Below are 22,571 nucleotides of genomic sequence, written 5' to 3'. Positions count from 1 at the left end.
TAGGTCATGGTACCGTAAGAAAAGGTTCACAAGGTACCATCCGCGATGACATGCATTAATTAAAGGTTGATTGTTCGTGATTTGTGTAATTCTTTTTTGATTGCAATTTATTCTTTTGCTTTCGTTTGTCGGCTTTCTTATTATCAAACGTCGTGATGGAATAACTGATGAAAACGCGTGGAAAGCAAAACTAGACTCTTTCTAGAAATTTTTTTCCTGCGGATGACATCTCAATTTGTTAATTATGACGTGTACATCCACGCTTCAGCGATCACTTAACTGCGTGGCAAGCTTTATATCCGGGTAACGACAATTCAAGTACTTCAAACAGAAACATATCCATAACGACATCCCACTGTTATAAAATACTGGACCAAAGTTGGGCCACGTATAAAGACGTGATTTATACGTGGCCCACGTAAGGCAGAGTTCAATCAACGCATTCAATAACAAAACAAACGGCTTCAATTGACTTGCTGGCAATGTATACAGTCATAGTTATGTATCACAATCATAATTACATAGCGAGGTGTTAAATTTGCAACTTGTGTATAAATAAGTGCAAATCGTCGTTGTCTGAGTAGTAACTTGCTTTGATAAAAAGCCGAAGTATCATTGTGATTGGGAAAGATTTTTAAAAGGTATTTCGTAGTGCAATGGTGTGCGTGTTAGATGATTAGTAGCTAATAAAGCTAAATTATGTATTTTCTAACATTCTTATGAAGATACATACATATAGCATTTTGCGTGTAGAACTCAATTATTGCAAACGTCGAACTTTCTATGCAAACGGTTTGATTGTAATTTGAAGTCGATACATCGGAATTAAAAGATATTTGAGTTTCTTGGATACTCCGGTAGTATGTGTACCAGGTTAGGGTTAGGCCATAATTTTATTCCGATTTCCATTATTTTAGTTCTAGTACGGGTTCGGGGACTGTCTGTGATAGCCACGTGAATATACCAACTGTCTATCAGTCTCAGTCTCTTTACACAACTTGATGCAAAGAAGGCGCGAACAAAATTAGTTACCACCGTATTGGTACACACACTTCTGAAGCGCCTTTTCTTGTATTTGTCCAGAAGCCTTGGTATTTAATAAACCAGGGCTCGGAAAATTAATATTTTTTTTATGAGATTCCACTTTCCGAATCGAAAAAAAAAATACTTTGTTCTTTTTAGCGAGTTTAAAAATAAAGGCATCATCTCATTAGTATCAGAGACGGATATATGTCCCCATCGTCATTTGAACATCCTCCCAATAAAGACTATATAGGCAACGGATTTCATTTGGTAATTTGTCAAATTGGAACAATAATGCTTGGATAAATATGCTCTAGCTTTAAGTATTTTCTTCATAGAGCGTCTTCAAAGGAATGATTAAAATTCGGAGAACTAAAAGAAAAGAAAACAAAGTGTTTCCTTCCAAGATGATTTATGAATAGCCAGTAAAAAATTTCGTGATATTAACTGGCATATAAAAGTAAATTTTGTATTTGCAAGCATGTTAGAATTCGGGCAAACGACAAATATTGATTACATATAACCTAAGGCTAGAGGCAAAAACAAACTTAATGTAATTTTAATTCGAAATACTGATGAATACCATTAACTTGTAGATTTTTGTTACAAGTAAACGCAGCGTAGGCGCAAGTTACCGAGTCATGCAGAATAGTAAATATATTTTACCACGAAAACTGTATTTCCGTTATGGCTATATCACTGTAACGCGGAGGATCTTAAAGTACAATCATCTCACCAATACCAAGAGACGTAGCATGAGCTTTAACCTAATTTATAAACATCTTAGTATCAGAGATTTCTCAAACCAAAGCCTCAACTGCTCACCCTATTGTTGTGTAAGACCCAGTCGAAATTAAGATGCAAGTTTTCATTTGAGGCATAAAAAGAATATAAGTAGTTGGCTTTGAAATTTGAGAAGTACATCTAGTAAGCCTATATCATGTATAATAGTTTAGAAATGGAAAAGGCAATCAATATGAATGTACAAGAGAAACTAGTGCCAATGCCAGCTGAAGACCTATAATTACTTTCGGGATATTTTACCCAATATATGGGGTGTCCGAAGTCCTAAAGTTACTACATTTCGTTTTGGCCCTCATAGATGTATTAAATGAAGTGAAAATACTTGAAATCAATTACTGATTAAAAAGCAACAAACCCGGTTAGAATATATTAATAACTATCGTGATAACAAAATGGAAATTGTAAGGGGACTTACTGGACACCCTGTATATTTCGAATATTCTTAATGGGTATACTTCAACGTCAAAAGCATGAGATACGACAAATTTCATGCTGTAATTACTGACATAACAATTCTGGCAAAAATGGAAAATGCCAAAAAAAAAGTAGTTTCCATTTTATTGATTATTGATTATTATAATTTATTTTAAATAGTAATCATTTAAAATTCATTCCATTAAACTTGCAAGACATACTCATTACCAACATTACTGTGATTTGAAACATATATTAATGAATTTGCCTACTCTCTATAACTTCGCACCTTCGTGAATATAGTGCTATGGTAATTGGGGCATTACCAAGCAATAATACGAAAAGTGTTATGATCATGCAAACACAGTCAAAACTAAAACAGCAAGGTCGTTATCGTCACTCCGTGAATAACGAATAATAAAGTCTTACAGTGAATATAATTAGGTCATAGACCAAAACCGACAATTGGTCAATGCAAGCGTTTTAAACGAAGTCTTAGAGCAAGATTATACCATATAGTAGTCGATGTTTGTCACATAAGATTTGCGGAGTTTATATCGTAAATTAAACAGCTACTAGTGTGCTATTACAAGTTACAACTTGATAGTTTCCTAGGGACAGGCAAGGCAACTCAAGGCAAGTTGCAAGTAAAAACCTATAACAAACGTCGTTCGCACCTCTTCTACCGGCAATCCAATCTTTTTTCGGCTGAGGACATGTAACCTTGCTTGAACAAACCTACATAATATAATAAGACTGCAGAAACCGAAATTTCGCCTTAATGTGAATATTTTGGCAGACGTATTTAGCTTATAAGTACGTAATACCACTCGACATTAATGTTAAAATTACTATAGAAGATAAAACAAACATATACCCTTCGCACAGTCAAATGAGAACATTGAGCACCGCAATCAAACCCAAACCCGTAACAGGTTTGAATAAGCGCCGATTTATATTGAAATACAATGGCCGTGAAATTGAAGAATAATGACTGATCTTATCTCGCCGTCCAATCACGGACTGATATATGGGAAAGGAACAACATCTTTTAGAATTAAGTTTGGCTTTGATAAGATTACACTCTAATTTGGAATTTTTTCACAAAAAAATGCAACCAAACAAAGCAACACGTGGTAAAGGCCGTATACCGTATTGTATGCGACCTGCTGTCGGTATAGCAAAGCATACGCTTGGCGGCGAAAATAATTTGTTGAACGTGAGGGCATGACTAAAACAAACAGCTATAGATATCATGCGAACTTTACAAAAAATATTTTTTCAGAAATAAAAGCCAATGTCTATGCGGCGCAATTCTAGTTGGTTGACGTCCACGTACAAAAGAACACTTAAAACTACAAAAATTTGGCTCAGAAATCAAAATAACACGATGAATCGAATACCGCTCATTATACTTAACAGCGTGTGACATCTGTGCTATAGAAAGGTTCCATTACATTTGAAGTCACGACAATTGTACCTGCATACTATTGCACCTATGAAAATTTTTTAGTTTTACGGATATTTGAACCCATACTAACCCTAACCCATGGGTTTTAGCACCCTCATATAGATTGAGGAGACGATGAAATTCGTTTTTTTAATTCAAAATTGTATTCTAATCCATATTGTACCCGAATCATACATGAAAAGACTCTCGACTCTGCCTATGTTGTATTTAATTGGTGTAGGGAACCTTGAAACTCATTTATTTCTCCTATTTATTCAAATAAACTTCAGTAATAGTACGCTATAGCACGCACCACTACAAATTTTGCTTTTAACAAATTATGAAATTGTTGAGGCAAGTGCAAATATTATAGAAAAAGCAACCGATTCCTAAGCAAAACCACTTTCATCGTCTAATTTTAGTTTAAACTATACAGTCTTAACTCAATTCTACTATTAACTCAAAACTGAATGCACTCGATGTCCTTTCTGAAATAATTACCCGTAAGTAATCCGATCCGACACGACCTTTAGGTACACAGATCCCCGCTGTTATCTAAGACAGCTAATTTCTATTTTGAAACAAAGTAAAGGTCGCGAATTTAAAATATTGAAGTCTAAGTGAGATTATAAATAATATGCAAATCAGCACTCGAATTTGACTCCGTGTTGTGACATTTAAAACAGCTTTGATATGATGTTGAGCATACGTGGATACCTTTATCAAAACGTCTTTTGATATTTAGACTTTGAAAAACATTTCCAACTAATTTATATATAAGATCGTCAGCGCTAAACTCATTAACGACTTTACACAATAGACTGATGTAAGCGAACAAAGACAGACGAATTCGAAATTAGCTTTAACGTAATTCTTATATTAGCAACATCAAAATTAGGGTGTCAATTTAGACTAAAATATAGAATAAAGTAACTTACACCTGACGCAGGAAGTCCTATGACCCTATTTTACTGACCGGCTATAACGACGAAGCGCACATGACCAGCGTGAAGGCGCGGCGTGTCGCTTTGCGCAGCCAATTCGTGGCCTACGTCACACATCGATACGATGCGTCATCATCTGGGATGCAATACGACAAAAACGCCAGTATTGCGTTGTCGAAATATTTGGTTGAAATCCTATAAATTTGCAACGTGGATTATAGATATGGCACTGTTACTTAGTCTGAGTGATGAGTAGGACGTATATTAGGCTGTAAGAATAGTACTTGCATGATTATAAGCTTCTATGTGCAACGCAGTATCATGAAGTAGTCAAGCGACCTGTCGCCATTTTGCATTCGCCCGTCTGCGATGATATGTATGCATGTCGGTAAGGCCGTATTCGGCATTCTAGACTTTTGCTGCTCCGAATTGAATTTCGATTTCGAGAATTTAGTATCGATTTATATTGCAATAACAGAAGGATAATTGCCTGAATGTAATTTGTGAAATTTTGAAATTATCGGCGAAAATTTCAAGCATAAACAGTCTGATTCGAAAAAAAAGCAACTTTATATTATTAATATCTTTTATTTATAGGTAAATATTATTTGAATTCACGGAAATATATTATCCCAAATAACATTTAACTGACATCTAATGCTCAGGATTAATTTATACAACGAAATTTTGTGCGCATAATAAAACTCGTGTAAAAAATTGTTGTGCTCGGAAATTAGGATTGCGAGAAATTTGATCAAGTTATTTCAGTGACTTTATCATTAATGTATTTAAAAAAAAATTAAGAGTGAACTGTAAAAGCTGAGCATTCAATTTAATTGTAAGAAATTTTCAATTAAAAATTTCAACACTTTCATTTTTATTTCAATTCTTTTTTTTAATTCAAACTATTCAAGTTTCTAGTTGTAACTGACTCTAGCAACAGATGCACATATAATGCATAAGGATGTTAAAGTGTGTGAATTTACTCTTTTTATAGTTTTGTAATTTAGCAAGTAGCACGCATATACGTTTTATTCTCTTGAAAGAGTTATTTTGAATGTTCGAACGAACTATATTTTATAAATTGTAGAAAGTTATTATTTGTTTGGCAGATATTGACAATGCCTAATAAACTGATTATAGCCATTTTGATTAGGTTATTTCAATGTTAAAAATATTTCAGAAAATAAAAATGGGTTTATTCTGTGAGGTTCAGACAGGACTCTTGTCTAAAAAGTGAGCCTTCATAGGTATTTTATAATTATACCGGGAAAGGCGATAAGAAAACTCAGGCAAATTTAAAAAAAATTATTATAGTAACTATACAAAGCGTGACACTTGGACTTTAGTATATTATCACTTCCGGGATATAATTCTAAAACGGCTCATTTAGTTGAATATACCATTATATCAATACATCAGTCTTACATCCTGTTTCAAATCATGTATTTAAATTTAATTTAGATCATAAAACGGGAGACTGAATTTGGGGTAGTCATCTGAGCGGTGTTGGAGGGTGGAGGGTACAGTATGGGAAATATAATGATGAAGGTTACCGTGTGGATACTGATACTAACGTTAGGATTGAAAGTGGAATGCAATACAAGGATATGTACGCACTGCTGTGACGAGGTCTACCCCGGTGAAGGGACTCCAGTCTATTACATGACACAAGGGCCAAAAGGTGAAGAACAAGTAATTTTTATTAAGTTTATACAGTGGCGTAGCCAGAGGGTGGTCTTGTGGGTCGAAAAAATTCTGGCTACGTCCCTGAGTTTATCTAACGCGAGACCACGCATGCGACCACGGCTCACCAAAAATTACTGATAAAGAGCAAACATACAACGCAATGAGCATTTAAAGATCTTTCGCTGCGACCGAATGCGATAATTACATTTCACGCTATAGCCACATTTTAGCCAAAAAATGAAATTGACAGTTGCAGGCTTTTAAATCTGGCCGAACTGCTGATAACCACGATCGGTTTTCTGAGTATTTAATAAAATGGCTATTAACTCATTTCCGATGTACTTTGGTATATATACATCTTCATTAGAAAATCTCGCCAAAACGACAAAAACGTTCTAAATGGCTTTCACACAAAAAGTGTCTTTAGAATCAATAACCGTAGATAAATAAATTTTACGATTTTCCTAAAAAAAAGTTTATTCTTGGGGATTTTACCTATAAAATAAACGTTGGTAATAATAAATCTGGAATAAATAAATTTCGAGAAACTTCATAAAAAATGTTTTATCTCAGGTGATCAAGGCAATGAAGGAAAACAGGGCATTCAAGGCGAGAAGGGCGAAATGGGCGAAGTCGGACCTCCGGGAATACAAGGCCCCCGGGGTCAGAAAGGCGAAAAGGGGGATACAGGTGACCCCGCCCCATTGCCCCCAAGATCCGCGTTCTCGGTTGGACGAAGTACAGAACTGCTTGGTAATGATACGATGCCGCTGCCATTGACCTTCGACAAGGTAAGATGGTTTGATTGTAAAATCGTGAAACGGCCTGAACTATTTTGAAACGATGATCGAAATTTTACAGTAAAAATTTTATGTAAATGAAAGTTTAAAAATGAAAGAACGATATTATTTGGGAATTTGAAAAGACAACTCGTTTTCTTATTCTTGCAGAGGTCGTCAAAAATCTAAGAATCTTGTTTTTTATTATAACTTTCACATTATGCGAAAAATTGTAATAAAAGGGAAATATTCAAGTTAATTACTTAGCACACCCGAAGTACATATTTGAAGTGAATTTCATAAGAGTTGTTCCTATTCTCAACGACACCATAAAAACAGTATAATAATGTAAACTCACGCAATTCTCGTTGCAAAAAACAGTAAAATTTATGATGTATCATGCATTTTTGTCAATTTGATTAAAAAATACCATTTTTAATATCTGTTTTCAAGCGTGTGCAATATCAAAAACAGCAAAAAATAGTAAGTTTTTGGCAAAATTTGTACTAAATGTCTGCTGATCAACTAATTCTATTATTCGACGTACAGATATCTCAAGACAAGCTATGCTGAATTCACAACGCACCAGAATGATAATACCCTTATACTAACTCCAAAGCATACCAGGTTGTTTTGCAAAATCGAGTATTACTTGTCATATATGCGCAAATTGACTGTTGCTTCAAAAAATAGTTTTTTGTTTACTATTCTTGAAGTATATCCAATATCAAACAAAACAAAAAGCTTGGCAAAAGTTCGGCGTCCAAATCGACAATAATAGTCGAAACAGTTTCCCAAATAAAATCTAATTATAACTCATATTTCAGTCGCAAAGTATGTCAAACTTTCGCTTTCAAATATAATCAATTCTATAAAACCTTCCCATCCGATGTGATCGCTGCAGGAATGTTTGTTTATAATCAAAATCAATGAATCTAATTTCAGTTTCAGTTAAACAAAACTCGAATTATTCGCAATGAGAGTGTTATATTCTTTTTAAACTGCACGTAGAAAAAATAAGCTATCTCATAACTCGGTTAATTAACGCTAACTTAAGAGACGTAAACTAAACGAGAAAACAGAAAAAAATGAAGCAAAGGTATTTGAAAAAAAATGGCTTCAAGGGTACTAATTATATATTCAAAGGCGATTTCATTTATTAATTCTAACACATAGTACATTTTTCCGTCAAAAATAAAAAGATTGTTTTTCAAACGCACAATTAAAAATTGTGGTTCGGTTAATGAAATTCAAAAATTTGAAAATTCAAAACAGGATATTCAAATAAAAGAGGGCTTAAGACACAAATCATATATTTAACGTCTATTTCGTTTATCATTCATGGTCTATCAATTCAATTTACCAACACATGAAACGAATTGTCTTTATTTGAAAATACAAAGAACGTTTTCCAAAAGCACGTATAAAAAAAGTTGATATTTTTTTTTTTGTGAAAAAAAAATAATTAACATTTTTGTTATCCCCCAAATTTTTCATAAAAAATTTCATATAAAATGCAACAATTAATATACATGCGCCATAATAATTAATCACATATACCGTAACTCGAACGACGCGTCGTCCATTTTGCAACGATACCGCGCCGAGTGACAAAGGGCAAAAAAGTTCATTCACGAACACGAACCACAGGCAGGTATAAAATCGGGTTTTTACGTTTAATATACCCTTTGGCATTATTCTTAAAACCTTATTTACATATTAACGGACCGTTGTAAATATTTCTTAGAAACAAGTTTTGTGTAACATGAAAAGGCATTCGCCACTTTCACGCCGGAATGATTCTAACATATAAAAGAAACGTGTTTACATATTTAACCATTCAGCAAATCAGCTTTATTACAAGTTCCAAATGATGTCGAAACTTGTACCCTGTTGAGGTAGAGGGTGTCCATAAAATCTCCTTACAGTTTCAATTTAGGTATGAAGTCAGTTCTCGAAATATCTTAACCAGGTTTGTTTACGTATTTTCACTTCATTTAATACAAGTGAGGAACAAAACAATATATGATATCGATGAATTTCATTTGCAATTAAAAATAAATTAAGAGTCTATGAACATCTTATATGAAACACCAACTATTTATAGGTATGAATGGTTGTCTACAAGTGCGTAAAAAATAGTGGTTGGGTGCGTAAAAAGCCCCATTCATAATAATGATGCTTGTCGTTGAAACCCCACCAGATGAGCTAAATTAATTGAACTTTGTCTGTAACTGTTCTCCAACTACCATAATTTAATTTTCATCGTGCTCTAATGATCTCAACCTCACAAATGTGGTTATATTTACCTCAAGTAGTCAAAATGAGTGAAAATTTATTCGTTCCCACTTTAAGTGTTTGAAAAATGAGAGAAAAATGGCGAGACCAGAAAAAAATATTGTGATTAAACTAACAACTTACGAACACCGTGGAAACTAGTTCGTCAAGTTGAACTACTTGCATTTTAATCAGATAACGGACGCAACTGCAAGAGTTGTCTGCCTGAATTGATGTGCGACACTCTCAGTCGCTTTCATGAATTTGAATTTTGTTTTTTTCTCGGTCAGCGTTCATCCCCAATACCAAACGAGACGTCACAGTGATAGTGACATTACTTTGAATTTCTGGGTCATCTTAAGCCATGTCATGCTGTGTCAAAAGTTTATACTTTCATTATTAAACAAGGAAAAAGATCAGGAAAATTGTGGTGGGTAACATGATAAAAACCATTATTTCCCGTCTTGGCAAAAACTGATTAAAATATTGTGGTCAAAAAATTGGGTCTGATTTATTAAAAATCGGTCAATAAACAGTCCTTTGAAATACCGCGGTAGCACTTTTTATATCGGTAATTTTGTCACTTCTATAAAAAAGGACGAGCACGTGGCGGTCAACTTAACATAAATAAACATTCGCCACTTTTAGCGCGTGGGCAGCCGTAAAATAAACGCCAATCACGCACCGCTCGACAACACAAAAGCTATGACACGTTACGTTTCCGAACAACAAGAGTCTTGGAAAACGTCTATAAACAGTATAATCGTGTGCAATGGAAAATATTTTACATCTACGAGATAAACACTTCAGGCGATATTTCGCAACTATATTCTTTTTAAATTTGGGAAACGTCTATTTCGTCTTGACCGCAAATTGAATCGCATGATAATCACGCGCCCGCTTACTTCAAATGGAATAGACGGGAATGTGTTTGACGTCCTAAAGATTCACGCCTATAAGTTGGTGGTCTTAAGTTCGAGACTCACTCAATTCATGCATTCAGTGTATAAATTATCCCTGTTAATTTGACTAAAACGTATCTAAACATTGATTTGGTTGAAAACGAATTACTTGAAGATTTTATAATTTAAAATCATTTTTGCTTAATTGTTGTACGTTGTAACCCATTGACATAATATAATATGACATTCGAAACAATTAAAATCTAACTGGAATTTTCTGCCATTAAGATGGCAATATTTATCCCCGTGGCACTCACTCAAAAGTTGAAAGAACTCGTTTCTGTGCGAAGTTATAATCGGCCACCATAATTCCATAGAGCTGGTGGAAGAATATAAATTTATGACGGTGCATCACATATCGGCATAATCAGATTGGCGAGAGGCTTGAAGTAGAACAGCTAGAACCGGGCAGGGGGGGGGGGGGCAAATTACTGCCCGCGGGCCGGATCCGGCCCACTCGTGTCTGCTGGAATTACGAATATAGTTTTAAGGATATCAAATTCCGTGAAAAATATCGATAAAAATAACGTCATAACGACCCCGATTGTTACATTGTGCTTCTCATTATCATATAAACGTTATCTGTTGAACTAGCTGTTGTAATTTTTTGTAAATAAACTGTTTTTTTTTATCCATAGTTATTCATATTTAGTTTTGAGTCGGAGAAACCAAAATACTCCCACACAATATTTCTTAAAAGAAGTCTTTAAAATAGTCGATCAGTACGATGCTCTTTATAACTATTCTTTATCTCTTTGAACAGGTATTTGTGAACGAGGGCAACGATTTTGATAAAGAATCAGGTCGTTTCATTTGTCATCATTCTGGGATCTATTTCTTTACGTTCACCGTACAATCATACCTTGATAAATACTTGGGAATTACACTTATGAAAAACAGCGAACCCCAGGTAAGAAAATTTTGATAAAATGGATTTTAAATGATTCTTGGTAAAGACGAGAAGGACCGTGCTGCTAAATTGATGTAGGGTCGTTTTTTTTTCTATTCACGAGGAAACCTTCATATGACACTCGTTACAATTCTTTATGACATTCGTCACCACTTTTTAACATTTGGCTGAAACTTGCGGACATCGCGGCCATATTAGTCATTTAACCATCGCATCCTTACATTGTGACATTGCTCTCTTGTTGCTTATGTACACAATTAACAATATTTATCCGCTCTAAACAACGCACAAGACGAGAAAATTAAATTTACGGGCTACCACTATGTTTGGAAATATTTTACTTAAATTAACCGATTCGTTACATAGATCCTCAACGAGGAAAAAGTTTTATTCTGATATCTATAGCCCACGGTGCCAGCATAGACCCATTTATGAATATATATCACCCACTTAAAAAAACGTAAATTTACAGGTAATCTTGTACGCCAACGCCGTACCTCGAAGGATAATGCAGAGCCAAAGCATCATGTTAAAATTACGCAAAAGCGACATCGTGTGGTTGAAACAAGCGAAGGGAATTCGTTTCTCAATTTACGGAAACAAGGATATGCAAATCACATTTTCCGGATATCTGGTATATCCCGACAATGACTAATAACGGAATTACAAGTTAAATGCAAAGGATGAGAAATATCTAGGTAACGTACTTTTTGGATTTAAAGCAAAGTGCTTTTTGAACGAGAAAAATTCGGACTTGCTTTGGATAGTTCCAAATATATAAGAAACCCATTTACGAGAATTTATTTCGTCGTTTCCGCGAATGGATTTCCCGCAAACAGCAAAGGTAATTTGAACTTTTTTCTTATTTCCGTGAAACGTATTTTCATGTGTTGTATGTATACAGGGAAAATCATTTTTTGGCGAGTAGAAAGGCAAAATAAAATAGCTTTGTCAAGCATACGAAAAGTTAAATTTACCCGAAAAAAAAACTGCATATTTGATCAATCCCGTGCAATCAAGCAAAATGTAAAATGCAATTAAATGCTTCAAAGGTGGCCTAATGCTTATGCTCTTAGTGCAAAAATAAATTAATAATTACTAACAATCTTCGTAGAATATCGGACTGGAATTTTCGTATTTTGAGTGACATTTATTCTGTAAATTTTTGCTTGTTTCACCCACTCAGCTTTAAATGTTTCAAGATATTTCGAAGTTTGTTTACATCATGAACCCGACGTGACCTTTTAGGGTGGGGTTTCCCCAAATTCGACCCCTCGTCTGGACAAGCGACCAATAATATGCGAAGAACTGCTATTTTTGATAGCTCGTAATCATTCCAATCCAGTAAATCTATATATTAGGGCATTAGGCCCTAGGTGGGGTGGTGTACATGGGGACTCGTAATCTTTAGCCTGTGGGGCTATCACAGTTGGCCAAACGCTGACATTTCATTGCCTCAGCGGGTGATAGTTCTGACAGTGTTTGAAATAATGTTTTAGAAATCGAACCCCTAAAATCATTTCTATAATTGCATTCGCCATTCTAATTATATTTCATTACTAATCTATCGTATTCTTTTGTTGTTTATCAAGTTCTGAGCCTGAAAAATCTTGCCTATCATCTTATACCAGTCAACTTTTTCCTATGACGCCCTCACAATGTATATGATAATTATCATCTATAAATAACAATAGCCCAAAACATGGCCCTCGACATAGCCATAGTCCCATGCAACTGTAATTAACTAATATTGAGAATCGTATATGGAAATATGAAACTTACTAATTAGAATTGAAATCGGCACCGTCTTTCAGCGCATTCAGGTAAAATAGAAAACGTATTTACATTGAAGGGAACTAATTAAAATAATGTGTTTTCTGAGTCAATTTCGGCATGTCTTGACATGTGACGCTCTGCATGTGATGTTTCGACAAGTGATCTGTATATTCCTGATACGGAGTCTTGACCCATCCAAATGTCATCTACTTCATTTTTTCTCCATTTGTTTGATTGGTAAAATGTTTACACCCCGATAATATACGAAATATTCAGCACAATTATATCAACACAAGATTTAAAATCACCGGCTTATATATTTAATAATATTTATCATATATTCCTACTATTTTACCATACTAATCACTTCATTTATATCAAGCATCATTTCAAAGATCTTTACAAAATGTGTTGTTTATCTACTTTTATGATATTATTATCATTATTTTTGGTGAAAACGGTGAATTCTTTAATTCTTTTACTAACTTCACATTTATTTGAGCATAATATATTTTCAAAGCTTATAACACAAATATCATCCAAAAATTCCACTTTTTTCACTCCGATCCCGGGAATATTGAGAACGAATCAACCCTTATCCGAAATTTTTGATTTTAATAATGTAGACATGGACCGGTAACAGGACGGGAATGGTGACTGGGCGAGAGGATGTGGTTCACCATATCATTAGCCATCTTACCGGATTCCTCTTCCCCGTAATTATATTGGGAGATCCTATCCGATACTTCACAAGTTTAGCAAAGTCTATCACCCATTATGTATTTCAATAGGCTTATATTGGTATATTCCTAAAACTATACTGGATGAAAACCATATGATTTCATTATATTATTATTTTTTGTATAAAATGTTTAGTTCGTCGGAATCTGTTCATAAAAATACGTCGAGACAAATGCAATTGCCAATTATAGCTATACATGTAGTCTTGTATATTCAGAACCTTATAATGTCAATGGTGGGTTAGTAGCAAATTTCATAATACAATTAGAATTGATTGAAATTCCTAACTAATCACACATGTCCCACACATAAGTGTATATTTGCTTATATGGGACATATGTTTAAAATAGTAAAGCATTCGATTTTAATTTTTATGCGAGTGAAAGTAGCATGATTATTGTAATTGTATATAGTTTAAATTTCGTATATTCAGAAGTACGTTGATAACCGGATCAAGTGCTAAAACCTTTAAATCTCAGTGCAATGTACTAAAAATGAAAATAATTTTACAGTCTCCACTACTATTTTGGCTGTCACTTGAACATCTGAACAAATTATTGCACCATGTAAATCAGGGGTGTGCAACATGCGGCCCGCGGCCAAATGCCACCCACAATGGAAAATTGTGTGGACCCTCGAAAAAGTGCTAATTTCGAATGAATTTTAATTTAATCTGAGCAGGTTCGTATGAGTACCTAAATCCAATCCCTTTGCGTCGCAAAGCCCATACCAGAGTCCAATTTATTATCTATGCCTATGGTGTTACAATGCCCTAACTGCTAGCTTGTGCGAACCGAACAACGCATGTCATTAGATCAATAACCAACATTTTCGTGCCTGCAACTATTATAAAATGTTTGTTAAATAAAGGTGCGGGCCACGGTTTAACCCAGTTATTTATATCTGGCCCTCCTGTATATAAGGTTGCACACCCCTTCGTACCATTTTCATAATACTAATATATGACCAGGAAAATGTTCCTGATTCTGAAGACCAAATTGATATTTTAATTTTGTTAATAATACCATACTTCATTGTAAATACCACTAACATCTCTCACTAAGGCACTACACAACCAACAATTATAGTTATAGAAGACGTAATAGCCATTCCTGTGTTTTGCGAAGCTGCTATAATTTTTTTTTCTTCCGAAAACTGGAAATCTATCTTTGAGTATTTTATGACAAAACCCAGAAAGTTACATCTACATTATAATTCATTTTGGAAAGATATTTTTTATTATTTTGCATACCATTTTTTCCATAATAGTACTTTGAAAAAAAAATCCGAAATGTTTTATTTCTATAATTATTCAATAATTTGCTAATTTTTAACCAATGTAATTGAGACCGGGTTACACAGTCAGCAATCTATTTATCCAATTTTCTTTTTTTTTTCTGGGGTTGCGTCATAAGCTATTCGAATATAAATTTTCTATTTTTCTCATTACACTAGTTTTTTTTTGTAAATAACCAAAATTTACCATGCTTGTTTATATTCTACATAATCTTGTACCCATCATTTTTAAAAATCCAAAAATGCTGACTATACAAATATTGTTACCATGACGACCGCCCCAATTATTCCAGAAATTTTTTTAAATTGGGGATGTACACACAACAGCAAAGTTTGAAGAGGTCAGTCATGTGTAACGAGTTTGCATTGTCATGCATCAGCGGTCGGGACAACGTGCAATATACGTTACGGCTTAACTCCACGGACTTAATGTCGAACGTACTTTAACTAAGACTTGTGTGTATCATAGGCAAGCATTGGTATTATATGTATATATTGTTAATGCTATATATCATTTTTCATAAATATGCTGGACAATTATGCACAGTATTCATCTGAATTTAATTTTAAAGATGTTTCCCACCGCCTTTCCATAGCAACACTCCCTAAAATAAAAAATTTCATATTTTCCGAGCCAAGCAGTGCTACACTAATTTGGAATGATTTTGTTAAAAAAAATTAAGCTGTAGCATTAGTCCATGAGTGGTAAATTGTATTCTACCAATGTAACAAGTCAAGGAAGTATAGTAATGTTGTGTGCAAGAATGTGAAGTCAGTGTGTTTTTTATTTGTCATACCATCATAAAGTTAATTCCAAGTTAAATTCTGATGGATGTTATGCATAATTCTCCAGCATAAATGCCTTACAAGATGAAATCCTTTTATTCTGTTCTCAAATTTGGTGAAAAAAAACTTTTGCCGAGATAGAGAGATGTAGAACATGCATTCCTAATTAATCTCTAAGATGAACTTCGTTCTTATCTAAATTGGCTCAGTTCTATACATATAGGCTGGTTCTAAGTGAATAATTTGGAACTTTCAAAAGGATTTCTCCATGCAAGGCAATTCATTTTCATTCCCACTCTGCCTTATACAAGCTCTTAATATGTTCCTACTCGTGTGCTACGAGCTTTAGATATTAGATTACTTTTCATCTTTGTATATATTGTAAATATTGCAATAAACAGAACAAAAGTATAAAACAACTTTTTTACTGTTTGAATATTAAGAAGAGAGCTTGAGCAAGAAGATAGCTGTGATGATAAAATGCAGAAAAATAGGCGCTCTAGAAGTATGTGTACCAATATGGAGGTAACTAATTGTGTAAAGGGACCAAAGTTGTGTAAAGAGACTGAAGCCTATGAACAGAGGGTATATTCACTTGGCTAACAAAGACAGTCCCTGAACTTGTAATGGAACTAAAATAAGGAAAATTGAAATAAAATTATGGCCTAACCCTTACCTGGTACATATACTACGGAACAAAAGTACCGAAAAATGGGCCGAAACATCGAATTATGTTGACACTGGAGGTCAAACCATCAAACAACTCGTTGCTATCGTAACCAACACAGTTTTTCACATTAGTGCCACATTGCTATAATGCTCTAATAACTGGGCAAACCACATCTTGATTATGTTGAACAATGAAGTACTTTTCAGATACAACTCATTGCTGACAGACAGATTGCACAGGTCGTAATGTCGCCTGTGGGTAGTATGTACACGCCTGTGGTCTAAATCCCAAATAGGCGATAACTGTTCAAATTTATGGGAGAGAGAAAAAAACTAAGAAGACTTGTCCGGTTCGGGTATAGGATTCATTTAGTTTCAAAAGTATCTCCGAATATATATGAATCTGGGAAGACTAGGGTGAAGCAGAATTTCAAATTCATGCAGTATATGGCAAATGTTCTCTCGCCTGGTCGTCCATCCAATTCGAGTATGGGATAAAATAGCTGTTCACCCTATTCCAACACATTGACACGACAGCTTAATCGTATGCCGAATCATAACCCCCTTCCCCTCGTCCATTTACCAAAATGTCGGAGTCGAATGCAAAAATGAATAACTTAATAACTGGTTAAACATTCCTATGACTGCACTAATAAAAGGATTCAGCTGTCTTATGGTCTTTACTTTACTTGAGTTATGGTTTACTTCAGCATGAATTTCCTGCATCTGAAGCGAGTTAGTGGATATTTACATGATATGGGCTGATAGGCAGAAGGGATGAGATGTCTCTGTACGTTGTATGATTAATCCATTTTATCGACTTTCCTGCTACCGAGATAAATAAATAACTAAAATAAAAATAGCATCATTTGAAAAAAATTATAAAAACAATCCACACTCACCAGTTTCTTCGGATCAGGCGCCAAAGCATTCCAAATACTTGTCATTGCTGATCTTACCCCGGGTTGAGGATCAAACGTATATCTGTATAACCTCGGTACAATACGAGGAAGATGTGGAGCTAACTGTTCACTTGCCAGGCTTGCAATATTGCTGAAACCAAATGCTGCACCCTGGTAATAAAAAGTATATAATCATTAGAGCTATTATTGACAGAGAGTGCTTTCTTATACAAATCTTATTCACGGTACAAACAAGGCCACGAAAAAGCAGTTACTACCGGTAATATCTATCTATATGTTAGAAGCTACTATTTTTTGAGAAGACCCAGTATCTCAATGGACCAACATTGCCTCCCCAATTTATTACTCTGTGAATGAGGTGGCGGGCATAGGATTGGAACCATGATATACTTTATTATACAACATTTATTCAGGTATGTTGCTCTGAACCAAGCCCTGAACAAGCACTGATACCAATTTAAGATTTTTGAAAGGACCGGAATCTTTCTGGCCCGATATTATCTAAATAATTTATTACAATGAAGGGGGGGTGGCAAGCATAGGATAGGGACCAGAGATGAGTAACTTCCAGTTTCAATATAGTAAAGTTTTGTTCTTTTTTAAAACAATGCTTATAACCGTCTTTCGGCATGAACAAGGCCCTGGACCAGTGGCGAAGCCAGGGTGGTGGTTTTGTGGGTCGAAACCCCCCTTTTGAAATGTAAAAAAAAATTAAATCATTTTACTGTATCATAGATAGCAATTTCCTGTAGCTTAAAATGCTTTTTAGACCCCAAGACTACTAAAAACGCGCAGATTCCAGGGTTTGATCGGACCCGATAGCTGTTTGGATCTAACTTGACAAAAAAAAATTCAGAACCCCCCCCCCCCCCTTTGAAAATTTCTGGCTACGACCCTGCCCTGGACAACTATCCACCGATATCTGATGAAATGTATCAATGTTTAATTATAGAAGAACTAGAATTGCCTACCCAGTTCATTACACCCTGGGGGACATGTGATTTAGTACAGAGCCTTATGCTGCCATTGTCATTGGGTGAACATACACAGACCATTGGCACTCTGGATTTATGCTGTGATGAGATTCATCCCAGCATTATGCATCGGATACTGTAAATGACTGATGTGAACTACCCTCAAGTCAAACATAATACTGTTTTATATATTGAAGTTACCCGTCCAATACCATATAATTACACATAGGCACACATATCCGCAAATATAATAAGAAACATATTTGTGAATGGTTTTGATAATTTTGAGACTTGATATGAAAATCAGTGCCAAATTTGCACCACATACAAACAAATAAAACATAGGAAACCTTCTTAGAATTCCATAATGCATGATGTTTTGCCAGATGTAGAAATTTGTAAACAAGATCAGGCTGGTTAAGGTCAGATGCAAGAGAGCAAATTTCTTTGTACGTCGATAATTTGGAACTGAAATGAAAAGTATTTAATAATAAATAAGAAAATCTATATATCTGAGATGGCAAACCGCTAAATCACAGTTTACAATGTGGCCCAACATCTTTTTTATAGTGCCTTGTGAATTCAAGACTTCCGTGACTTTTTACAGAACGACTGACTTACTAAGACTTTTAAGACAACTTACTAACATCATTCATTGTAAGACTGGCCGTTAAATATAACAATAAGCGCTGCCTGTGTGAAGCTCAAAACTACACAACCAACGATAATAAGATTTGCGGAAAACAAGCAATAGCAAGTTTCTAATTGATGGGAAGTTACTTTCAATGGAACTACCTGAATATACATTTATGGTGGGACATTCAAACTAAACTCTACATAAGCGGCCAGACATGTGGAAAGCAACTGTTTGGAAAGTCCAGAATGTTCAAATTACTGAGTAAAAGAATAATACTCTACGAGGAAAAGAATTCAGTAACAACAAAGGATTAAACATTTAGACAACAATAAATAGGATTTAAATAAACTTTAAAAGTTAACTTTTTGAAAAAGCAGAAGAAATGGCACTCACAATAAAAAAAACGAATTGAGCAGACAAGAATATAGCATACTAACCCGTCCGGAGCTTTCCCAATTCCTTTGGCACCTTGGAATAAATTATCCTGGTTTGGTTTGATAGTTTTTGACGCATTTCCCTCCATCAATGAACCAACCAATGCATCGACCAATTGTTTCTTCTGATCTTCTGTACCAAGCTCATACACAACTCCTAACCCCTTGGATGCGATGTCTTGGATGAGATCTAAAAAATTAGTCTCGGAATTAATAAAATATAAAGGTTCCATTTTACAAGTGTTATTCCCCAAACGTTCTTTCAAGTGCTTATCAACATAAAGAAATACTTCTCAATCAAGTGTGTAATACACCCCATGGCCTACTAGAAGGTTTTAAAAGTATGTGAACCTCAAAGTATCTGGGATGTACCAGATTATTGAGAGGTCAGTATATATAGAATCATTCAATATATAAAGGTTTTTTATTCTATAGTGGATAAGTGAGAAATATATTTTCAACCAGGTCTGTGAAGTCTCATCTTCTCATCTTCACTCCAACTCCACATTCAAAAAAATTTTTTGACTCTGATTGCTACTGCTGTTACCAGATTATTAAGTATTCAAACTAGTCGTAAGTTTAACAAATAAAACAAGCGCTGCTTGGCTTGCTTTTCTGAATCCTGCCGTCCTCAGAAAAGGGTCACAAATAAACTTTGTAGATAACGATCTTAGGCTTATGACAGAAATGTCAACCCACCGTCAGATTCGGTAAGTAGAGACATAAAAGCATTCTGTGATTTTGGCAAAAATTGTTGAATTTCTGAATGTGATGTGATCTCATCTGTCTTTAGCATAGTTAAAAGCCATATACTTGCAGCCTGAGAAAGTAATAAAAAGTGTCAGTTTTAACTAGTGCTTGACAAACTGTGTTCAGTGAAACCCTAGTGTTTCGCAAAACATTTATAGTGGTACCTTTGGCAGTCCAACATAAATCATTCAGTATTTGTTTTGTCCTTCGTTTCCATGGCGAGAGCCAAGGCAACATTTGCTATATATCACTATTTCATTAATCCACTTTATTGATTACTTTTTTTAGAACAAACTAAAAACTAATTATTCAATCTAGTATCAATCTCATCTAGTAAATAAAAAATTTGTCTCTAACTCAAAAACTAAGACAAAAACTAAAATTGAAAATCACCTGTCTGACAGCAGGTATACGATGGCAAACGTATTCTTCCAATATCTTGTTTAGTAACCATGGTATTTTATCATCGTTAGTATCTAAGAATAAGATAAAACGCATAAAACAACTTCTCAGTTTAGCTTAAAAACAACACTGTTTATGAGATTAGGTTGTAATCTATGGAATTAAAGTATCTTTTTTTAAAATAGTGGTTAAAGTGATTTGATTCAATAATTTATCACAACCTGATGAATCCATGGCTGAATTATCGTCTTTCTTCATTTTCCAGTGATTTTTTCCAGCAGATGATTTCGAGCCTAACGCTACATCACATAATGATCTTGCTACCGTAAAATGTAGATCTGCCTCTTTGATCTGGAAGAAACATAAAAATGTGATATTTTTTACAGAAGGACCAGAGAAATACAAAAAAAATTAGGAAACAATCGAAACCCAAAGTGAAAACAAATAATTCCGTCTAAGATTCATGGAATACTGGAATAAGATAGGAATTGCATATGTATCCCGGGGGAGAGGGAAGACTGCTAAAGCATATGGCGAACCATGTCCTCTCGTCCATTTACCAGTCCATGTCAGGTATGGGATTAGCTAGCAAGGTATTTGCTACAGATGCATGGACTTGATGGTGGAGGAAGCCGTAACCAAACAGTTTTTATAGTTGTTAGGTGTAAGTAATTATTGTAAAACGGTAGTCACCTCAGAAGATTTCAGCAAAGCATTGAGTAAATATTCTTTATGTATGAACTCTGGGTCACCAACGGGAATACATCCCAACGTAATTACACTTCTTTCTCGTAATTTATGAGCTGATGACGCTTTAATATGACTTAGAAGAATTGTTAGGAGGTTACTTTTAGTGAAATCTGAAAAATAACGAAGATAAATTTTAGGAAAACACACAATTTTACCTAGTTTTGCCATAAGTGCACTTTCTAGTATGTGTTAATCACTCAAAACAAGTCACTGAGCGGTTGAATGGAACCACTAAATGGTTAAGATTCCATCATGAAACATTTGGCAAAAATTTTTAAATTCGTTTTTTCAGATAGAAGCAACCTTCTGTGAGCCTCGCTTTGGCCAGGACTTGCACAAGACAGGAGCAAGCAGGCTAAAACCTTACCCTGGTTGTAATTGTGTAGGTAACTTCCATAAATAGTAGCGTCTCACATGTTGTTAGATATCAGGGGATACTTGTACAGGGTATTGCTCAAAGCAAAAGATGTGAGTGGAGTGTCGTATCAAAACATCCACCTACCTTTTGAAACAATTAGTTGTTCTTCATCATCTTTATCTTTCTCATTGTTTTCTTCTGAAGAAACTTCTCCGTCAGTTATTGGTAACGAAGTTTTTCGAACTATTTCGCTGAGTGAAAAACAAGCTGCACTTGCTATGGCAACATCACGAGAAGTTGCATTCTTAGCTGTAAAAGGTGTCGAATTATATTACTTTGCAATTTATCTATATCAGTGGTTCCGAAGTTAATTGATCGTGGGCCAAAATTAGAAGCGGAAGGATATTCGTGGGCTGAGAGAAAGAAGGGGTCGATATCGTTACCGGTATGTGTACTTAAGATATCGGTATAATTGAATTGTTACGATTACGAATATACATATGATTAAACTGTGATAATGACGTAGCTATTGGCGGCATCTAGAACACAAACATCTTAAAACATCAAGTTTTGAACTATTTCACTCAAGTTTGATGGGCCATATTTAATTGTTACCGCAGTTTGGGAACCACTGGTTCATATATATAAGATGCAGGACATTATACACGGTATGGTCATAAGTAAATCCTGATATGCGACAACGCTATGCACATGACAATTGATTCGAAGTGCAATGTTCATAGGAAAAGAAAATGAATTTTTGGTGGCCATATGAAACTCCAGACAAAAGATGTAAAATTCATCCAATGGGGAGTTTGTATCA

General features: G+C 34.8%; 2 protein-coding genes across 2 annotated transcripts in view; one reads left to right on the top strand and one right to left on the bottom strand.

Moving 5' to 3' along the window:
- The window catches only part of LOC120326106 (proteasome adapter and scaffold protein ECM29-like), a 53,532-nt gene that overhangs the window by 16,261 nt on the left and 14,700 nt on the right, over positions 1–22,571 (bottom strand). Inside the window, exons 19-26 of the mRNA XM_078112946.1 lie at positions 21,893–22,057; positions 21,334–21,500; positions 20,862–20,991; positions 20,632–20,714; positions 20,188–20,308; positions 19,492–19,678; positions 18,768–18,885; positions 17,423–17,593 (exon numbers count right to left, since the gene is read on the bottom strand). Coding sequence (XP_077969072.1) covers positions 17,423–17,593; positions 18,768–18,885; positions 19,492–19,678; positions 20,188–20,308; positions 20,632–20,714; positions 20,862–20,991; positions 21,334–21,500; positions 21,893–22,057 — 1,142 coding nt within the window. The remainder of the gene's footprint in view (positions 1–17,422; positions 17,594–18,767; positions 18,886–19,491; positions 19,679–20,187; positions 20,309–20,631; positions 20,715–20,861; positions 20,992–21,333; positions 21,501–21,892; positions 22,058–22,571) is intronic.
- LOC120334824 (complement C1q tumor necrosis factor-related protein 4-like) lies at positions 493–13,150 on the top strand. Its single transcript, XM_078112943.1, has 5 exons — positions 493–641; positions 6,100–6,319; positions 6,898–7,115; positions 11,106–11,252; positions 11,725–13,150. The coding sequence occupies exons 2-5, from the start codon at positions 6,166–6,168 to the stop codon at positions 11,905–11,907; spliced, it is 702 nt and encodes a 233-aa protein (XP_077969069.1). The 5' UTR covers positions 493–641; positions 6,100–6,165; the 3' UTR covers positions 11,908–13,150.

The sequence above is a fragment of the Styela clava genome, chromosome 1, assembly GCF_964204865.1.
Source record: "Styela clava chromosome 1, kaStyClav1.hap1.2, whole genome shotgun sequence".
Taxonomy (NCBI): Eukaryota; Metazoa; Chordata; class Ascidiacea; order Stolidobranchia; family Styelidae; genus Styela; species Styela clava.
Note: the sequence above shows the minus strand (reverse complement) of the source record. Positions and strands in the feature narration are given on the sequence as shown.

Excerpts from the sequence above, each read along its gene's own strand:
- LOC120334824 (XM_078112943.1), top strand. The coding sequence starts at position 6,166 with ATGGGAAATATAATGATGAAGGTTACCGTGTGGATACTGATACTAACG. Across the intron at positions 7,116-11,105 it reads TGCCATTGACCTTCGACAAG|GTATTTGTGAACGAGGGCAA; the intron begins GTAAGATGGTTT and ends CTCTTTGAACAG. Across the intron at positions 11,253-11,724 it reads TGAAAAACAGCGAACCCCAG|GTAATCTTGTACGCCAACGC; the intron begins GTAAGAAAATTT and ends GTAAATTTACAG.